Source organism: Mytilus californianus, unplaced genomic scaffold, assembly GCF_021869535.1.
Source record: "Mytilus californianus isolate M0D057914Y unplaced genomic scaffold, xbMytCali1.0.p SCAF_1, whole genome shotgun sequence".
Classification (NCBI taxonomy): domain Eukaryota; kingdom Metazoa; phylum Mollusca; class Bivalvia; order Mytilida; family Mytilidae; genus Mytilus; species Mytilus californianus.
Genome location: NW_026262581.1, coordinates 85,000,042 through 85,016,388, shown reverse-complemented (window position 1 = coordinate 85,016,388; position 16,347 = coordinate 85,000,042). Strand labels below are relative to the sequence as shown.

The 16,347-nt window shown below is 32.4% G+C and overlaps 1 protein-coding gene across 2 annotated transcripts; it reads left to right on the top strand.

Annotated features, from left to right (window-relative positions):
- Nucleotides 1-280: 280 nt before the first annotated feature.
- On the top strand, nucleotides 281-8,897 carry LOC127725287 (beta-1,3-galactosyltransferase brn-like). 2 transcript variants are annotated; one of them, XM_052232221.1, is made up of 3 exons: nucleotides 281-395; nucleotides 1,316-1,412; nucleotides 7,179-8,897. In XM_052232221.1, the coding sequence occupies exons 2-3, from the start codon at nucleotides 1,381-1,383 to the stop codon at nucleotides 8,128-8,130; spliced, it is 984 nt and encodes a 327-aa protein (XP_052088181.1). In that variant the 5' UTR covers nucleotides 281-395; nucleotides 1,316-1,380; the 3' UTR covers nucleotides 8,131-8,897. The 2 variants fall into 2 exon arrangements, with proteins under 2 accessions (XP_052088181.1, XP_052088171.1); XM_052232211.1 differs by lacking the exon at nucleotides 281-395 and adding an exon at nucleotides 909-1,106.
- Nucleotides 8,898-16,347: the final 7,450 nt, after the last annotated feature.

Below are 16,347 nucleotides of genomic sequence, written 5' to 3'. Positions count from 1 at the left end.
ACTGACTTAAAATTTCAAAATCACAATCAATTTTGTTTAGAATGTTTTCAATTATATCGAGTTTGATTCTCTTGTATCATTGAACAATCGGAACCAAGTGTTGCCTCTCGTGTATTTTAAACAATACATGAAGGAAACCAATAGGCGACTAAAACAAACGAAATGATTTTATTAACGGTACTTATTCATTTAATTGTTTTTTTAACATTTAATTTATTTTAAGACAACAATTCAATAGTTGTTACACCTGGTTAAGTTTAATGGCAAAAATGTTCCTCTTTTTTTCCATGTAATTTTCTCAATAATGAAGTGTCAATTTCATGTAAGGGGTAGTATTGTCAAAAGCATGAATTCCTTTGGAATGCGACTAGGTGTCTAGATACGAGACGCAGTGGGTAATGTATAAAACTGCCAATTATGACAAGTATCACACAAATACAATCCCGAAAAGTCGAGAAAAAAGGATGGATACAAGCTATAGAATTTCATTGAAGTTACATCAATATAACGTTAAATCAAATATATAAAATCAATTATACATTACGTTCTTCACGCTTTGAACCGATCTCATTCATATCTAAAAGACAATTGTAAGATGTAAAAAGGAAAATAGAGACTCTTTTAATTATACTTCAGACATTATCAGCCATAAAACTTTTCCTTTGAAAAAAGCGGTATCATCATAAAACCAAAATAAAAAAAGTCTACTTAGTATATACAACAGAGAACACTACGCTTCTTAACATCGTCGTAACTATCAGTAATCAATATATCCCCACTTATTAACAAAACATCGTATCTTCTAAACTGTTTAGTTCAGTTATATACAAAAAATGAGAACTGAAAAAATTCTGTAATTCATGAAAATCACTAAGGCGCAAAAGGTAAGGTATTTTGAAACGAAAAAATGTTTAGACAACTAAAAAGATGTACACTCAGAGTTGGTTTTCCTGGAATCTGTAAACCTGGATTCCCGTTCTGTAGCATAAGAGAAATTTCAAAAACCACCAATGTTCTGGTCACTTGAAAAAAGTTTGAAGATGATGCAATGAATATTACAACACAATTAATCTTTCCTGGGATCATTATAAGGAAAAGTCGCAGATGTGATTGAGCAAACTAACATATTGAAAAAGAGTTCATTCATTTTATTGTCAGATTTCTAATTTTTCAAAATAAGAATAGGTCACGTTATATAATGAGCAATAATATAAGCATGGGAAAATTAATGAAACAACTTGGAAACATAATAACAAATTGAAATTAGATTGAAAACAAAGTCCTTGGTATATTAATAATGAATTTTGTTTTACAGACCAAAACAGACGATAGAACGACGCCTTTTGCTAAGAGTAATTGCAACTGTTAGCGAAAGTTAAAATGGAAATGAGAAGACTAAACATTAGAAAATTGTAAGTAAACTGCAGGGAGAGTCCTTTTTTTTTTTATCTATAAATTGTCATTATCTATTGGTTACGTTTTCTAAATATATATGGCTCTTTTATAAATATGCTGCACTTCTCTGTTTATTATTCCGTGTCAAAGGAAGACAAGTACTGTTTCGAATTACGGATTTATAAATTGATGAAATAATAGTTTTCAACAAAAATGATAATACTTTTAAATTGCATTTTTGAAAATATATTGAACCTGTATGAGGTTTCGATGAGTGTAAGAACAGGGTAGAGGTAAAAAGAATAGAATAGAGAATGAAAATGGGAAATGTGTCAAAAAGATAATAACCCGACCAAAGAGCAGGAAACAGCCCAAGGCCACCAATTGGTTTTCAGTATAGCAAAAAAAATCTCGCAACCGGAGGCAGGCTTCCGCTGACTCCTAAACAATTATGTATATTAGTTCAGCGAAAAAGACCCCACGTTAGACTCCGAAACATACAAATAAACCAAATTTAAAAATAAACATACAAGACTAACAAAGGCAAGAGGTTCCTATTTTGGAACAGTCAATAAAATGCGGCGGGGATAAACATGTTTTGTGAGATCTCAACCCTACCGCTATACCTCTAGCCAATATGGAATAAACAAACACAAAGCAAAACGCACAAAAAATCTCAGTTTAATAAAAAACCGAGTCCGATGTTAGAATACTAGTAGGTAACAGAAGAAAGTAAGCATAATGACAATGATAAACATAAATCAACAAAGGACTACTAGTTGTAACTGACACCAACTCCTAATTTCAATTAAACTGATTGAAAGATTATGTCTTCGTCAGAAGAAAATCAACCCAATTCCAACCGTAAGGGGTTTAGTATCATGGCATCATAATTCTAGTACGGACAGATGAACCCCTAAACAGCGATTTTCAGATAATGACTTCAAACCATAAGTACAAAACATTATACCTTAATGCCGTTAGTAATCCATTTCTTCTTAGACGAAGAAACAAATTATGCCTAATCAGGGACGTTCATATCAAGACCTAGCAAGTGTGATCTTGATAATACCGATAAAGTCTTACGTTAAGCCATTCAATCATAATCTTTTATCAAATCACGACTAAACACCAATTCAATATCATGTTATTGATTAGAACAGGTTCGTCCACCACAATCTCTACTTCTGTCGTAACAACCTATTTATAGGATATCGTTCAAAAACGTGGTCAATATTGCATGAGCCACAAAAACAAAATTTGATAGATGTTTTTTGAAGGCTAAATAACTTAAAAGCGTTTAGTTGTTATTTATATTAGCAATATTTATTAATATAGGCAAGATTTTCAATCGAAAATCTGTAGGTAAACATATACCGAATCTTTCAAAAAAAAAAGACCTATCGTTTCTAAAACGTACATCAAACTAATTGCATCCAAGATTTCTAACTACAAAAAAACTCCATGGTTTCTCTTGTATATCGTTCCATCATTGGCTTTCAAATATTCAACTTTGAGCGTTCCTGATGAAGGGAAATTCAGAAAATGGCTTCAGATGCATGAACTTTATAACGTATTGTTTTCATTTTATTTTACAGCACTGGGTCAAAACCGCTGCAGGTGGACTATCAGTCCCCGAGAGCTCAGTAGTCAGTACTTCGGTACTGACATGATTTATAACAAACCATTCTAAAATTGTCTACTTATGAATTTTGAAATTATAAAGAAACTAAGGTTTCAACTCCATCAGGCAAAGTTGACCTTAGATGGATTTGGCTAATTGTTTAGGTATTTTTTGTTTTATAGCTCTTCAAATGTTTTGGTTTTTATACATCATTTGGCTTTCAAATATTCGGCTTTGAGCGTTCCTGATGAAGGTAACTCCAGAAAAGCGCTTCGAACGCATGACATTTATATCATGTTGTTTCATTTTTTTACAGCACTGGGTCGATACCGCTGATGGATGACTATCAGTCCCCGAGGGTATCATCAGCTCAGTAGTCAGTACTTCGGTACTGACATGATTTATAAAAAACCTTTCTAAAATTGTCCGCTTATGAATTTTGAAATTATCAAGAAACTAAGGTTTCAACTCCCTCGGGCAAAGTTGTCCTTGTTGGATCCTTTTGTTTATATAGCTCTCCACAATTCTTTTGGCTTTTATACATTTTTTTGCTGTCAAATATTCGGCTTTGAGCGTTCCTGATGAAGGTAAATCCAGAAAAGCGCTTCGGACGCATGAAATTTATATCGTGTTGTTTTCATTTTTTTTCAAACAATCATATAGTCATTTTATTCCGGGGACATTTCACATCTAAAACAATGAGCAGATTAGCCAAAGGTCCAAAGGAAATACCTAATGGAAAGTGAACCTAGTGTTATTAATAGATGCAGTTGACGACTATTAAAATTATTGAAGAGCGAGCTATGTGAAACAAAACTAGATACTTTATTTGAATGTATAATAGCGTTTCAGTCATGCATTTTGAAGCGTATTTCAAGACTACTAGATACTGTGAGCCTACTGGTTTCTAATCCTCTAAAGACGCCTGCAGTTGTATATGCAGTATCCTTCTTTCACGACTAATATGTTATTGTTCCAGCAGCAAACTTTGAAAAATATTATATGTATATGCAAAATTATTATTTTGATTTCCTACCAACAAAACGTGTGATTTAAAGAAATCCTATGAAACCCACTTACATGTCCTGTACCAAGTCAGGAATGTGGCAATTGTTACCAAATAATCCGTTTCTATGTATTTTGGCGTTTTTTTGCAGTTCAGTGTTTCTGTTTTTCCGTTGTTTTCCTCTTATAGTTGTTTTGCTTCCCTCGGTTTTGGTTTGTGACCCGGATTTGTTTTCGCTTAATCGATTTATGACTATTGAACAGTGGTATACTACTGTTGCCTTTATTTACACCTACATCATTAACGATAACGAAGAAGTAGAAAATCATTAGTCCGTCTATCTCTCTTTGGTAACACCATAACAAATAACAATAAAATTATTTTTTTTTAAATATTGTAAACTAACGCTTCGAATAATAACGATACAATGTACGACGCTTATCCACTTATTCTTTAAATTTTTCTCAAATGTGTATTATCATTCAGTCCTCGGTAAAAGATGGTTTTCAAAAAAAACTGGTGATGAGTTAAGCTCTTCGGAGATTTCAGTCAGATGTGATGTCTTAAAAATTCTAAAGACATAATATAAAATCTTCAATCACAGCTTTTACACACTAGTGAATAAATTTAGTCTGAACGGCACTGAATTTATCGCAGTGGAAAAGTCTGAAAATTGACTGCAAGACTAAACATGATTTAACAATTTATTGTTCAAACTTTTCAGATAATGTTAAGATCAAAATGACTGTCTCAGACTAAAATTAATTTACTACTTTTGCAGTTATATCATGCCTTTTGTTAGTTTGGTGGAATAATTTTTTTTTAAATTGTGTTTTAATGACAATTCACTGTTCCCCCCTGCTGTCCGACTAATATTTGTACTATTATTTTAAGCCTTCTTGGGAACAAAAAGGAAAAGTATTTTGTCAAGTTATACAATTTCATTTGCAGAAATGTTGATGATGTCCTTTCACTCATTACCGCCTTCAAATGAGTGCACACATCTCATATATTCCCGAAGTTTTAATTCACACAGATGGACGACTTCAAACAAGGGTATATGACAAATGGAACGGTAAAAGCTTTCCCATTCAAATTTCTCAACACCATCTGCCATATCATATAGCGTTAACATTTCTCTACTGAATCCTTACTTCAGTGCATGTTTACAGTTAACGGACTTCATCATGTTCATTTACAATGATATGCTCTGAACAAAAAAATATTCAAATTGTTCAGAAAAAAATCATCAATAATCCAATGCTGATAATTTTGTGAGTCGCGCGTTTCGTCTGCAAAAGACTCATCAGTGACGCTCGAATAATAAATATAACAACAATTAAGAGTGATATTGATCTTTACAAGGAATAAAGTTGTTGGCTGACATATTACTCCGCTTAAAGACACTTCTCATTGCTCACGTCATAAATTATGTTACATGTTATGTGAAGAGATGGAGAATGTTGTTTAACGGAATGACATATAAGTTCAACATTAATGTGTTGAACACTTATAAATCTATCTAATTATACAAATCACGAAAAAAAAAAAAGAGAAATTTGCAAAAAAACCGAATTGAGTGAGGCTGGGTGAGTCAACATCAACAGTGTTTCCTTTTTTACATGAATAATCCGGCATGCGAATCCACATCAAGTCAAAATATATCAATAAGAAATTAGAGAAAATCGGTAAACCTAAAGTTCAAGCAACGATTATGTTAGACAGTCCGTTTCTATGTATGTTGACGTTTGCTTTTGTTGGAGTTCAGTGTTTCTGTTGGACGTTGTTTCCTTTTATAGTTGATGTGTTTCCCTCGATTTTAGTTTGTTACCCGGGTTTGTTTTTGCTTAATCGAATTATGACTATTGAACAGCGGTGTACTACTGTTGCCTTTATTTATCTGTTCAAAAGTCAGTAAGAACGGTGCACAGAATGTATATATCAAAATTTATAATTCGTAAAGACTACATTCTACAACAAATTATTACAGTTTGTTACAATAATGTCAAGAGTGCTTTTGCCTTTTGGCAACTCAAGGCGACGATTAAACAATGTCCTTGAAAACAGTGCTGTTGGTAATGTTCCTGAAATTACAATAGTATTTTTTAAGGGAAGATAAATCCAACGTGTTCGCGTAGATTCGTTTGATTTCGGCTGATAGATCCTTATGAAGTGTGCTTCCTTTGCCAGTCGTTTGTATTAATTATATTGATTCATTTTTATAAAACGGAATACTTTTTTCACGTGCAATTAAGCCCACAAACTTTATAAACCAAATACTTCAAACTGTTGAAATGTCATGTGTATTAAAAATGCAAGGTTAGATATAATTCAAGCCAGTAACTAGGTCCCAGTTACCAGGTAAATGGTACATTAGAGAATGCCAATACACCAGCCGCGACTTAGACCTAGTGCTAGTAGTATATGAACCTTTAATGTCAATTTCAGTGTTAATAAAGACATCTCATGGACATAATGTTAAACTAATCATAAGAAGTTGATTGTTGCCAGTCGAATTATATTATATATGTCATTTTATTTGAAATGTGTAAAATCACAAGCATATCTCAAGGCTAGTCATTTTTATTCGTGTGCATATATCATATGTATCAAAATGTTTTTGTGCTAACTGGGTGTAAGATATCTTATTAGTTGAAATAGTACCAAAACTATTATCTATATATTTAACAATGTATATGAAGTACTACATAAAGTACCTGTGTGTAATTTTACAAGTGTTTATTTTACAACCAAGTTAACACAAGTAGCCAATTGTCACACGTGTTTTTCCTGAGTCAAATATGATTAAATCAGACATTCAAGAAATGCAGTTAATATTTGATTTTGTTTTTATAATTCATTGAAATTATATTTCTATTACTGAAATGACATGCTTCTTTTTCCAGTAAGATGTGCAAGACAACAAAACATTGATACAACAAAATGATTCCTTGCATTAAGTTAGTTTTATTTTATATATTTACAAAGCTATGCCTTAACGTAGGAAAGTTATGGTAGATAATCTTCATTTATTGGTATGATTTTAACTAGTAAACATAAATCTAGAAAGCATAAATGCAGTATTGTCTGCATAAGCACATGCATAAATTCACTCATTTACTATATTGAAATGTATAAGCCTTTTTCTTTCAGATCTCGATTAGTAATTGGGTTGATATGTGGAATTTTTCTCCTTCAAGTGATTCCATTTAAGGATTTTACAATCAATACTAACTTGATAATTGATGTTCCTGCTTTAGAAAAAGTAGTATTTGAAATGCAATCCAATGTAAGTTCGAATGGCACACCATTGAATAAGTTCGATGAGACATATATCTACAAAATAAATCCTGCCGACTCAATGTGTAATAATTCAAATTGTGATTTCTTGCAAATGATCTTAATTGTAAAATCATATGTGTTAAACTTTGGACAACGTGAAGCTATACGAAGGACATGGGGAGGCACGACGAAACTTCGATCCAAAATTCTATTTATCGTCGGATACCTTGACGGCATTGACACTTTAGTCGAACATGAGTCAACACATAACAGGGATATTATTCAGCTTAATATGCCAGATCAGTATGAATATGAAGTTTATAAAATGATTTATTCTATCTTATGGTTATTTCGAGTCAATTTAAAGGCTGAGTTCGTCTTTTTTGTAAATGATGACCGCTTAGTAAATCCAAAAAACATATACAGTGTTGCAACTAATAATATTTATTCAACAGATTCACTTATGTTAGGATATAGATTGTCCTTTTCGAAAGCATGTAGAGATAACAGTTCTAAACGATACATTTCAACTGAAGACTATCCTTTTGTTTTTTTTCCACCATACATAATTGGAGGAACTATATTGACAAATATCAAAACTATTAAGATTTTAGCCATTGCCGCAGCGTTTATAAAGGTTATTCCATTAGAAGATGCATATATCGGGATAGTAGCAAAAGCGGCCAATATCAAATTGAAACATCATAGTGGGTTTTTACCATTTAAAGAATCGCTTTATGTTCTAAGGAAGGCAGTTTCATCTCCTGGATATGAAGCAACATACATGTTACTACAAGACTGGAGTTTGATTAACATTGCATAAAGGCAATGAATAAGATAGCAAGTAAATAAGATGATACGAAATAATTTAGTGCTAACCTGAATGATACACTACAATTATTTGTTCATACAATATCTTTTAAAGAGGCATTAGTTACCAGATATAAAAAATCAATAATGAAAGTGAAAAAGTGAAATGATAATTCGGGTTTAGCAACCAGTTTGGTTCAATTTTGTCAAATTAAGAGACATCGCTGATGAATTATTCACTTGCAAGTGAATAATTTGACCTCATTGAATCCGTATTGATGTGACCTTCAATTTAACCTCTTAGCTGGAGATGGGTTACGCATGTTGGCTATTAAAAGGAAAAGAATGTCAAAATTGAAAGTGAAACAAGGATGAACCATTTGGTTAATTGATAAGATCTACATAAAAATCATTCTGATACAGGTAACAACGATGATAAGCATACTTTGAAACCTACAATTTAAAACCAAACAGACCTAGAAAATCTCGTTGCAAGTGGTCGCTTTCTATTTCTATTTCTATTTATGTTTATATCGGGTTATAAGACCGTCAACAGTCTTCGGAAGTCATCTCGGTGGTTAATTAGATGACGTCTAGACAAAAACACACACGAAATGCTGATACATATTATCGTGCATTGTTAATTGTTTGTTTTAGACTTTTTGTAATTTGGATATACGTTTTAGTATGTTTTAAATCTAATATGAGAATTTGAGTCAAATCGGTAAACATGAATTTGACAGCTAATGCCCCTTTTCAGAGTAAAGTCTGTTTCTTATACTATGTGTTGTTGTTGTTTGTGCTTACACTTAACTTTGATTAGTCCACTAATCGAGTACGTAGAGGGTTGATACCTAAAACAATATTCTTACCCTGCCCCATTTATATATGCCTATCCGAAGTTTTATTTTATTATCCTTGTTCTATAGAGAATTTGGTATTTATTGAAGATTTTTTTTAAAGATGTGTGAATTCAGTTACACCTGTTGAAGACTTGCGCCAATTTAGAGCTTGACATATTGATTTACCCTCATAGTTTATATCATTAGAATTTTTATTACATGTATTCATTTTTCGCTTAATGATATACGCAATAGAATTAACCTTAAGTGATACTACAATTTCATTTACAAAATAATTATTTCAAGTTTAATCGTCCAGGTATGTGTATATTTTCATAACAAGGAAGTGTTTATTAGTAACATATTAACAAGGCAACTCTTAAACGTTAATCAATCACATTTAGTATATTTGTTCCTTTAGTTGTGATGTTTAACGCAATACATATTTGCGAAAGAAAACATTTCCATAGATTTACATCACTTTGGGAATTCAAATGTTTATCAGATATATTATTGAACATACTAACTTAGAGAAATGACTATTTTGAACAAAGAAAAAGAAAAAAATGATGAGGTAAATATAGTTCTTTCGGAATGAACCAGGTTTTCAAAATTGGAGCTCTAGTTTCTTTTTTAATTGCAAATTATTACCACTTGATACCGTGGCAGTACCATCATTGCTCTCAAGTTATCTTAATGCTAAAGCAATTATTGTAATCAATCAAAAGCCAACACTTGAAAATCTTGCCACATTAAATTCATTAATTATCAATAAGAAGCTACTTCCGTCTGTTTCATTCTGTTGTAAAAAATATATGGTTTCTATATATTTTCATCTGAAATAAGGGAGATAATTTGCTACTTCCGGTAAAGAAAATGTCATTACAAGTGTCGTCTTATAGCTTTATTCATGCTATTCAGTGGTTGTGGTTTGTTGATGTGGTTCATAAGTGTTTCTCGTTTTTTTATATAGATTAGACCGTTGATTTTCCTCTTTAAATTCTTTTACACCAGTCATTTTGGGGCCTCATTGGCACTCATACCACATCTTCTTATTTTTATTCAGACTGATTCCAAAAATATATGGTTTCTATATACTTTTGCCTGAAATAATGGAGATAATTTACTACTTCCGGATTAGAAAATGTCACTTCCGGGGTTGTTTGATCGCCTTATTAACACTGATTCCAAAAATGTATGGATTCTATATAGTTTTTCCTAGTTTTATCCAGTCTCTAATGATAGTATTTTGGATGCCAATTAAGAAAAAATATATGGCTTCTAGGTACTTTTCCTTGAAAAAAAGTGTAAAAATGGCTACATGCCGTTTTTTCAAGGTCACTTCCGGTTGACAATTTTCAAGGTCATATGTCACCTAACATTTTGAAAAAGACTATGGCTTTATCATGTACCGTATTAAAGTAATAATCAATTAACCTTGAATTAAACTTTTCTTTGGCAATAACTCCTTTAAGATTCATTTGATTGGTTCAGACCAAATGTATTATTTCTTGGGCAATAGCTCTTATAAGATGTCATTGGATTGTTTCAGACCAAATGTATTATTTCTTAGACAATAACTCCTATAAGATGTCATTGGATTGTTTCAGACTAAATGTATCGTTCGTCTTGAATATGCATATTAATTTGCCGCTGGACGTAAAGCAGCCATCCACCGTCTAATGTATCGTAGCTTCATCATAATATGACAAAAAAATTGCACTCATTCTTTTATATCTATCTTTAAAAGAGTCAGAGGAAATGCAAAAACAAGCAAAATTAAAAAATTGAGATTATGACTTTTACCATTACCTTGACCCCATTTGCTAAGTTAGGACCCAAGGACCTCCATTAAAAAATAATAGGTTTAAAAGGCTTACGGTTTATAAGTTACAAAAACATTACGACATATGAATTTGGTAAAGATAGATTACTCTTTCCACGGAAAAGTGTAATGACCTTGCAATCTAAACAGTTATTGGTATTTTTGTTATGATACAAATATTAAACATGATTCTAAATGTTGTCGTCTTAAATGGTATATACGAAATCGTGAATATAGCTTTGTATTTATAAAAAATGCATTCCAAGTGTATTAGTTTTCTCTAAATTAACAATAATTATAGAAGTTTAGCTATATGACACTTTGACTAATTTTTTTCAATCACAATGCTTAACCAATTTTTTATATATAATAGCTTTATCAGTATTGACTGAATGTTACTCAGTAAAGCAGAAAAATAACGTGCACCCAATACATTATATATAATAAAGGACCCAAACTGCCACCCAAGAAAACTCCATTATGGCGTCGTATATCTAGTTTTTAAAAGGGAACCTAAATCTGAACAATCTGAATCTGTGTTCTCAGTTAATCCAGTATTTTTTTTAAGAAGCTTATGTATTTAATGATATTTTAAAACCCACTTTTAAGAGTCTGTATTTGACAATAAAAGAATAGTACCAAGCTGTAGGGGATGTAGAACCAAAAAGATTAATTTAGAGTGTACAGAGAATATAATGTCTATGGAGGATATATTTAGATACAGAAAAAATAAGGAATAGTTACTCTCTGTTGTGCTTGAGCTTCAGGGAATGTCTATATCATTATATTCTAGAAATCCTTGTGTTTATATGCAAGATGCTCCCCTATCATCCAATAATTGACACGTTTTGAGATAACTAGATATTTACAACTGCACAATTCTGAAACAATCAAGAGAAAGGTTACTGTTTCAAAACATGTTCACGAACTGTCATGCAGCAGACTGAATCGCCATCTATGAAGGCCCATTAACAATGGCAAATCCTAAATCAACATTCATTGGAAAATACAGACCTATCATATTTTATAGATGTCAACAATTCGACACGATCATCAAAATATAATAAATGCATGGAATTTGGTTACAAAACCAGACATTGTTATACTAATTGGAAATACAAAGGCTGTGGAGAACCAGGCCACAGACAATATTACAGTAGTAATATGCTTCGATGCAGACAAACTCTAGTATACATAATGAAGGCCAAAAAGAGCCAAGTGACCCTAACACACTACCCGAAACAAGGGGTCACCACCAGTAAATGCAATACCAAATACATCTGCTCTATTAACATTTAAAATGAGTTGCAAAAATCTCTATCAAGTCTGACAGAGATTGTCAATGAAAATAGTGATTAACACAATGTACACCTCCTGCAAAGGGCTAACAATCAAACCTACTCAAAGAGATCAACAAAAAAACCTTTACATACATCTAGCATGTCCAGTTGAGTTCTAAATAGAAACTTCGGTAAACCACAATTACCCAGATTCACAACAAGTCACACGGCATTTCATCAAAAACAAATCATGGTACATTCTATCCCATCGAAACAAACAACTAGCAGTGGATTAGAAAAGTAACCCGTGACTCTTCAGGAAAAATTACTCAACGGTGCTTGTAATAACACTACTAAATGATCAAAAACCGCAAATAGTTAGTTATCTGCTATAGGTGTAATCACTACCCAATGATGAACTTTTGGAACATTTTATTGAACTTATCTTATAATATGAATAACACAAAATAAAGTTGTACATAATTCTAGCTATTTTATCAGTGTATATTGTATATTTCGAATTTCTTCCAGGTGATTTACAGTTTCAACTTTTGATAAGCCAATTATCATTGGTCTAATCACATTTCATATATGCAGGCAAATAAATATTGATTTTTTTTTATATTCCTTTTGAATATGTTTTTCAAAATTAATTCCATATAACTGTGATTCCAACAAACACTGAGTGTGCTCAATAAATTCTTATAACTTCAATGTTTGTTTTTGAAGTCGCTTGGGTGACCCTAATAATAATATATGTGGTAAAACAAACAATAGAATCTTTTTTCTTGTAATTGTATGTTTTCAACAGAAACTAACTGTGCTTACATACCTTTATTTGTTTTTAAGGCCCTTAAAACGAAATGTGCAGAATAACAATTTCATCATTTTTTGCTAAAGAAATTTAGATACGAGTACAGGTAGAAAATTAATGCTGTTTACAAACAACATTATCTACAACTATTATAATAGCAAAACCGAGACAAGCGACAAAATGAAAAAAAAAAATGTATCTGTCTATTATCTGTGTGAAGGTCAGCTAAAGTGCGACTTAACTGTTATCAAAACGGGAATTGCCCTATGTTTACTGAATTTAAAAGGAGTTACAAGTAAATTAATTGCTTACAAATTATGGTAAACAAAAATATTTATACCTCTGTAGTTCATTGTGAAGACCTACAACAACCTGATTAAAGAAAAAGATTGATTGAATGGTCAAATTAACAAAAAAACCTGACATTTTCCTTATTAAAGAAATACCCTTTACAGATAATCTGATAAACAATTTATATACTGAATTTGAAGACAAAATGTTACTTAGTAATGGTTTAAGCTATTTAAGATTGCCTTATGGCTGAAAAAATAGTTGAAGAAACACTTTCTGTACTAGGACTTCCACGAAATTGAATTAGGTGTATTATTCTAATCTCAATTGATAATCAGTGTCCAATTTGCCGCTAGAAACTTTGCTTTATTTCAAAAAAGTCAGTCACACAGTTGTTCAACTTATACATTCGACGTCTTATTAGATACCTGATTATTTTGACCCATTCTGACAAAGTGCCCAGTCCAACTTCTTCTCGTTTAGCCCATGCTCTGGCGTAGTCCTCAGTGGAATCCATTATTATTTTTAAGTTATGGTTCCAATTGATTTGTTGGGGTTCTCTGAACTTAGGACCATGAGGAATCAACGGTCAGCGATCGATCAGTAAATTAATCATATGCACGAATCGGACGGATAATTAAAATTCGTATGCTCGAATAAATGTTGGTGGTTTGGTGGTGGTTTGGTAAAATTCGCATGCTCGAATAAATGGTGGTGGTTTGAATTTGGGGGAGGAAAATTTTCTATGAAATTGATGTTATAGAAGATTTATTGTGACAGGAACATTGCAAATACATCCCATTATTACATTTAACACTGGCGGAATACCTTTATAAACTTTTTATGCGTTTTATCTGATTTATTAACACTAAAAAAAATCCGACAGTAGTGCGCCCCTCAATAAACCGCATGTGATGGAGGCCATTTCTTAAAATTTTCAGATGGTCCGTATGCACCCATCAATAAACATCTCTCTGAATTATAGCTTTATTCAATACCAAATAGTTATCGTATCCAAAATTTATCAATTAAATTTGGATCTATCTACGTTATTCAGGAGATGAAAAACTTGTTTTATTGTTTTACCGGATAAAACATTTTTATCAATTCTTTTGACTGTTATGAATATATAGTCTGCAGATACTTTTACGTTTTAAAAAAAAGAATGACTTTGTTTTATATATAACCTTGACTTTTAGCAGTCCAAAGAGCGTCGTGTATATAACTTGTACCGTCTTCCTTGTACATATATCTAATCTGCTTATATAACCCGCAGACAGCATTTCCTTGCCTGTTTATCGGTAATTTATGCATTTTTCCTTTGATGTGTACTCGCTGATAATGTCAGTATTAGTGGACTGGTCGTGACAAAAAAAATATTGGGTCAGTTCGCAATTGACATGCGCGAGTGCACCGCGTAAGGATCTACTTTCCATTTCATTCACAAAATCGCGCGTAATTTTTTTCGCACAAACGCACGAGTTTTTTGGTGAATGAAACACCTGTCATGGTTTGAAACTTTCAGAAAAGTTGGTTAGCTTTTTTGAACGATTGTGTGAAAATTTGAACAGAAAATGTACGCAAAATTAAGGCAACAGTAGTATACCGCTGTTTGAGAAAACAGATAAACCCAAATAAACCCAGATAAAAAATTGCGTTATATGCAGTATAGCTTTCCTTCTTATTCCCAAGAACGTATAACTAACAAATCGTCCTTGCTATTCCGATTTGAGTTTTTATTCATGAATAGTCTGGTGCTTTTGTCTACTTTTTCTGTTTCATTAGAAGTATTTGTTCAACCTGTTCAGTCACTATTAAGTGTTACAATTCATATTTAGACGCAACACATAAATAGTGACCAAAAAGGTACCGCTATTGCATGAGAGAAGCTAGAAAAAAAATGAAATATACACATTTTCGACATTTTTTGTGGGACCATCATATAAAATTAAGGAGATGTGGTTTCATTGTCAATGTATAGACAGCTATTCATAGACCAAAGAACAAATAAGCGAACAAATTCAGATGCGAATCCAAGATAAATTTTGAATAAATGTGTGCCCGGGGATCCCCAAACTACACAACGTTTGGTGTGGACTAGATAAAAAGTTTGCTTTAACCATAAATGTAGCCTTTATAACGGATGACCCGGGCCACCTCCCCATCTAAATCCGCTACTGAAATTGAAGGTAACCGCATGGCCTTCAATGTTTCATATTTCTGGTCCAGGTTGAAAAATAACTGAAATGACTTTGAAAAATACACGAAAAACGAAAGTAAATAGACTAAAGTTGAGTGACATCCATTAAAATGTTTAAAATAATTATGAGGTCGACAAGAAATGAGCTTGTTCAGATAATTTACAGCCAGGCTACAGACTCGTTGCCTCATGCCTGTAAGTGTCTGCTTACACAGTGCATTCCTAAAATGGTCTAAAATCAATGTGATCGTTTTCAGGATGAACGCTGAGCGTATAAGGACAAGATAAATGTAATTTTAAAGCAAATTATCCATCCAACAAAGTAAAAGATTTAACTTGAACTTCTAAAACAATGACAAATCTGCTGATCCATATCGTATTATACTATGCTGAACTATGCTATGTGAAAAATAAAGAAATTTGACTTACCGGTGTGTTACCAAAATATTCTGCATTGTCATGTTCAAAGCAGAATTAGCGAAACGCATGCAGTAATTCATTTACAATACTTTGTGCAAGAGAACGCCATGTTTACTGCACTGTGACAAAATTTCAAATGACGTAATGCAGCCTGTGACGTCAAGTGTCATTCGCCGTGATTCGACGCGATTAAGTAGTTCGTTTGTTATTTTCTCTATCATTGAAGTAATTTTCATTTTTTCATAATTACCGATAAAAATACAACTCAGAATATAATCTACTGAACTTCTTGCGTGAACCTATTGTACCACCTTCTAGTCAACGCATATCAACTCCTGTTGTTCTTACTGACAGTTAGGGATATTGGGTCAGCAAACATTGTACTTTCCCCACAGAAAACTAGATCAAGTGGTGGTTCAAGTCTGGACGTACCTCAACACAAGGACTTGAATGGTTACGTAGCAATTTAGACTCCAAGATTGCACAGCTTGACATCATGTCTATATATATATATATTGTAAAGGACGTGTGACCTTACCTCCCATTCATTGAGGTCTT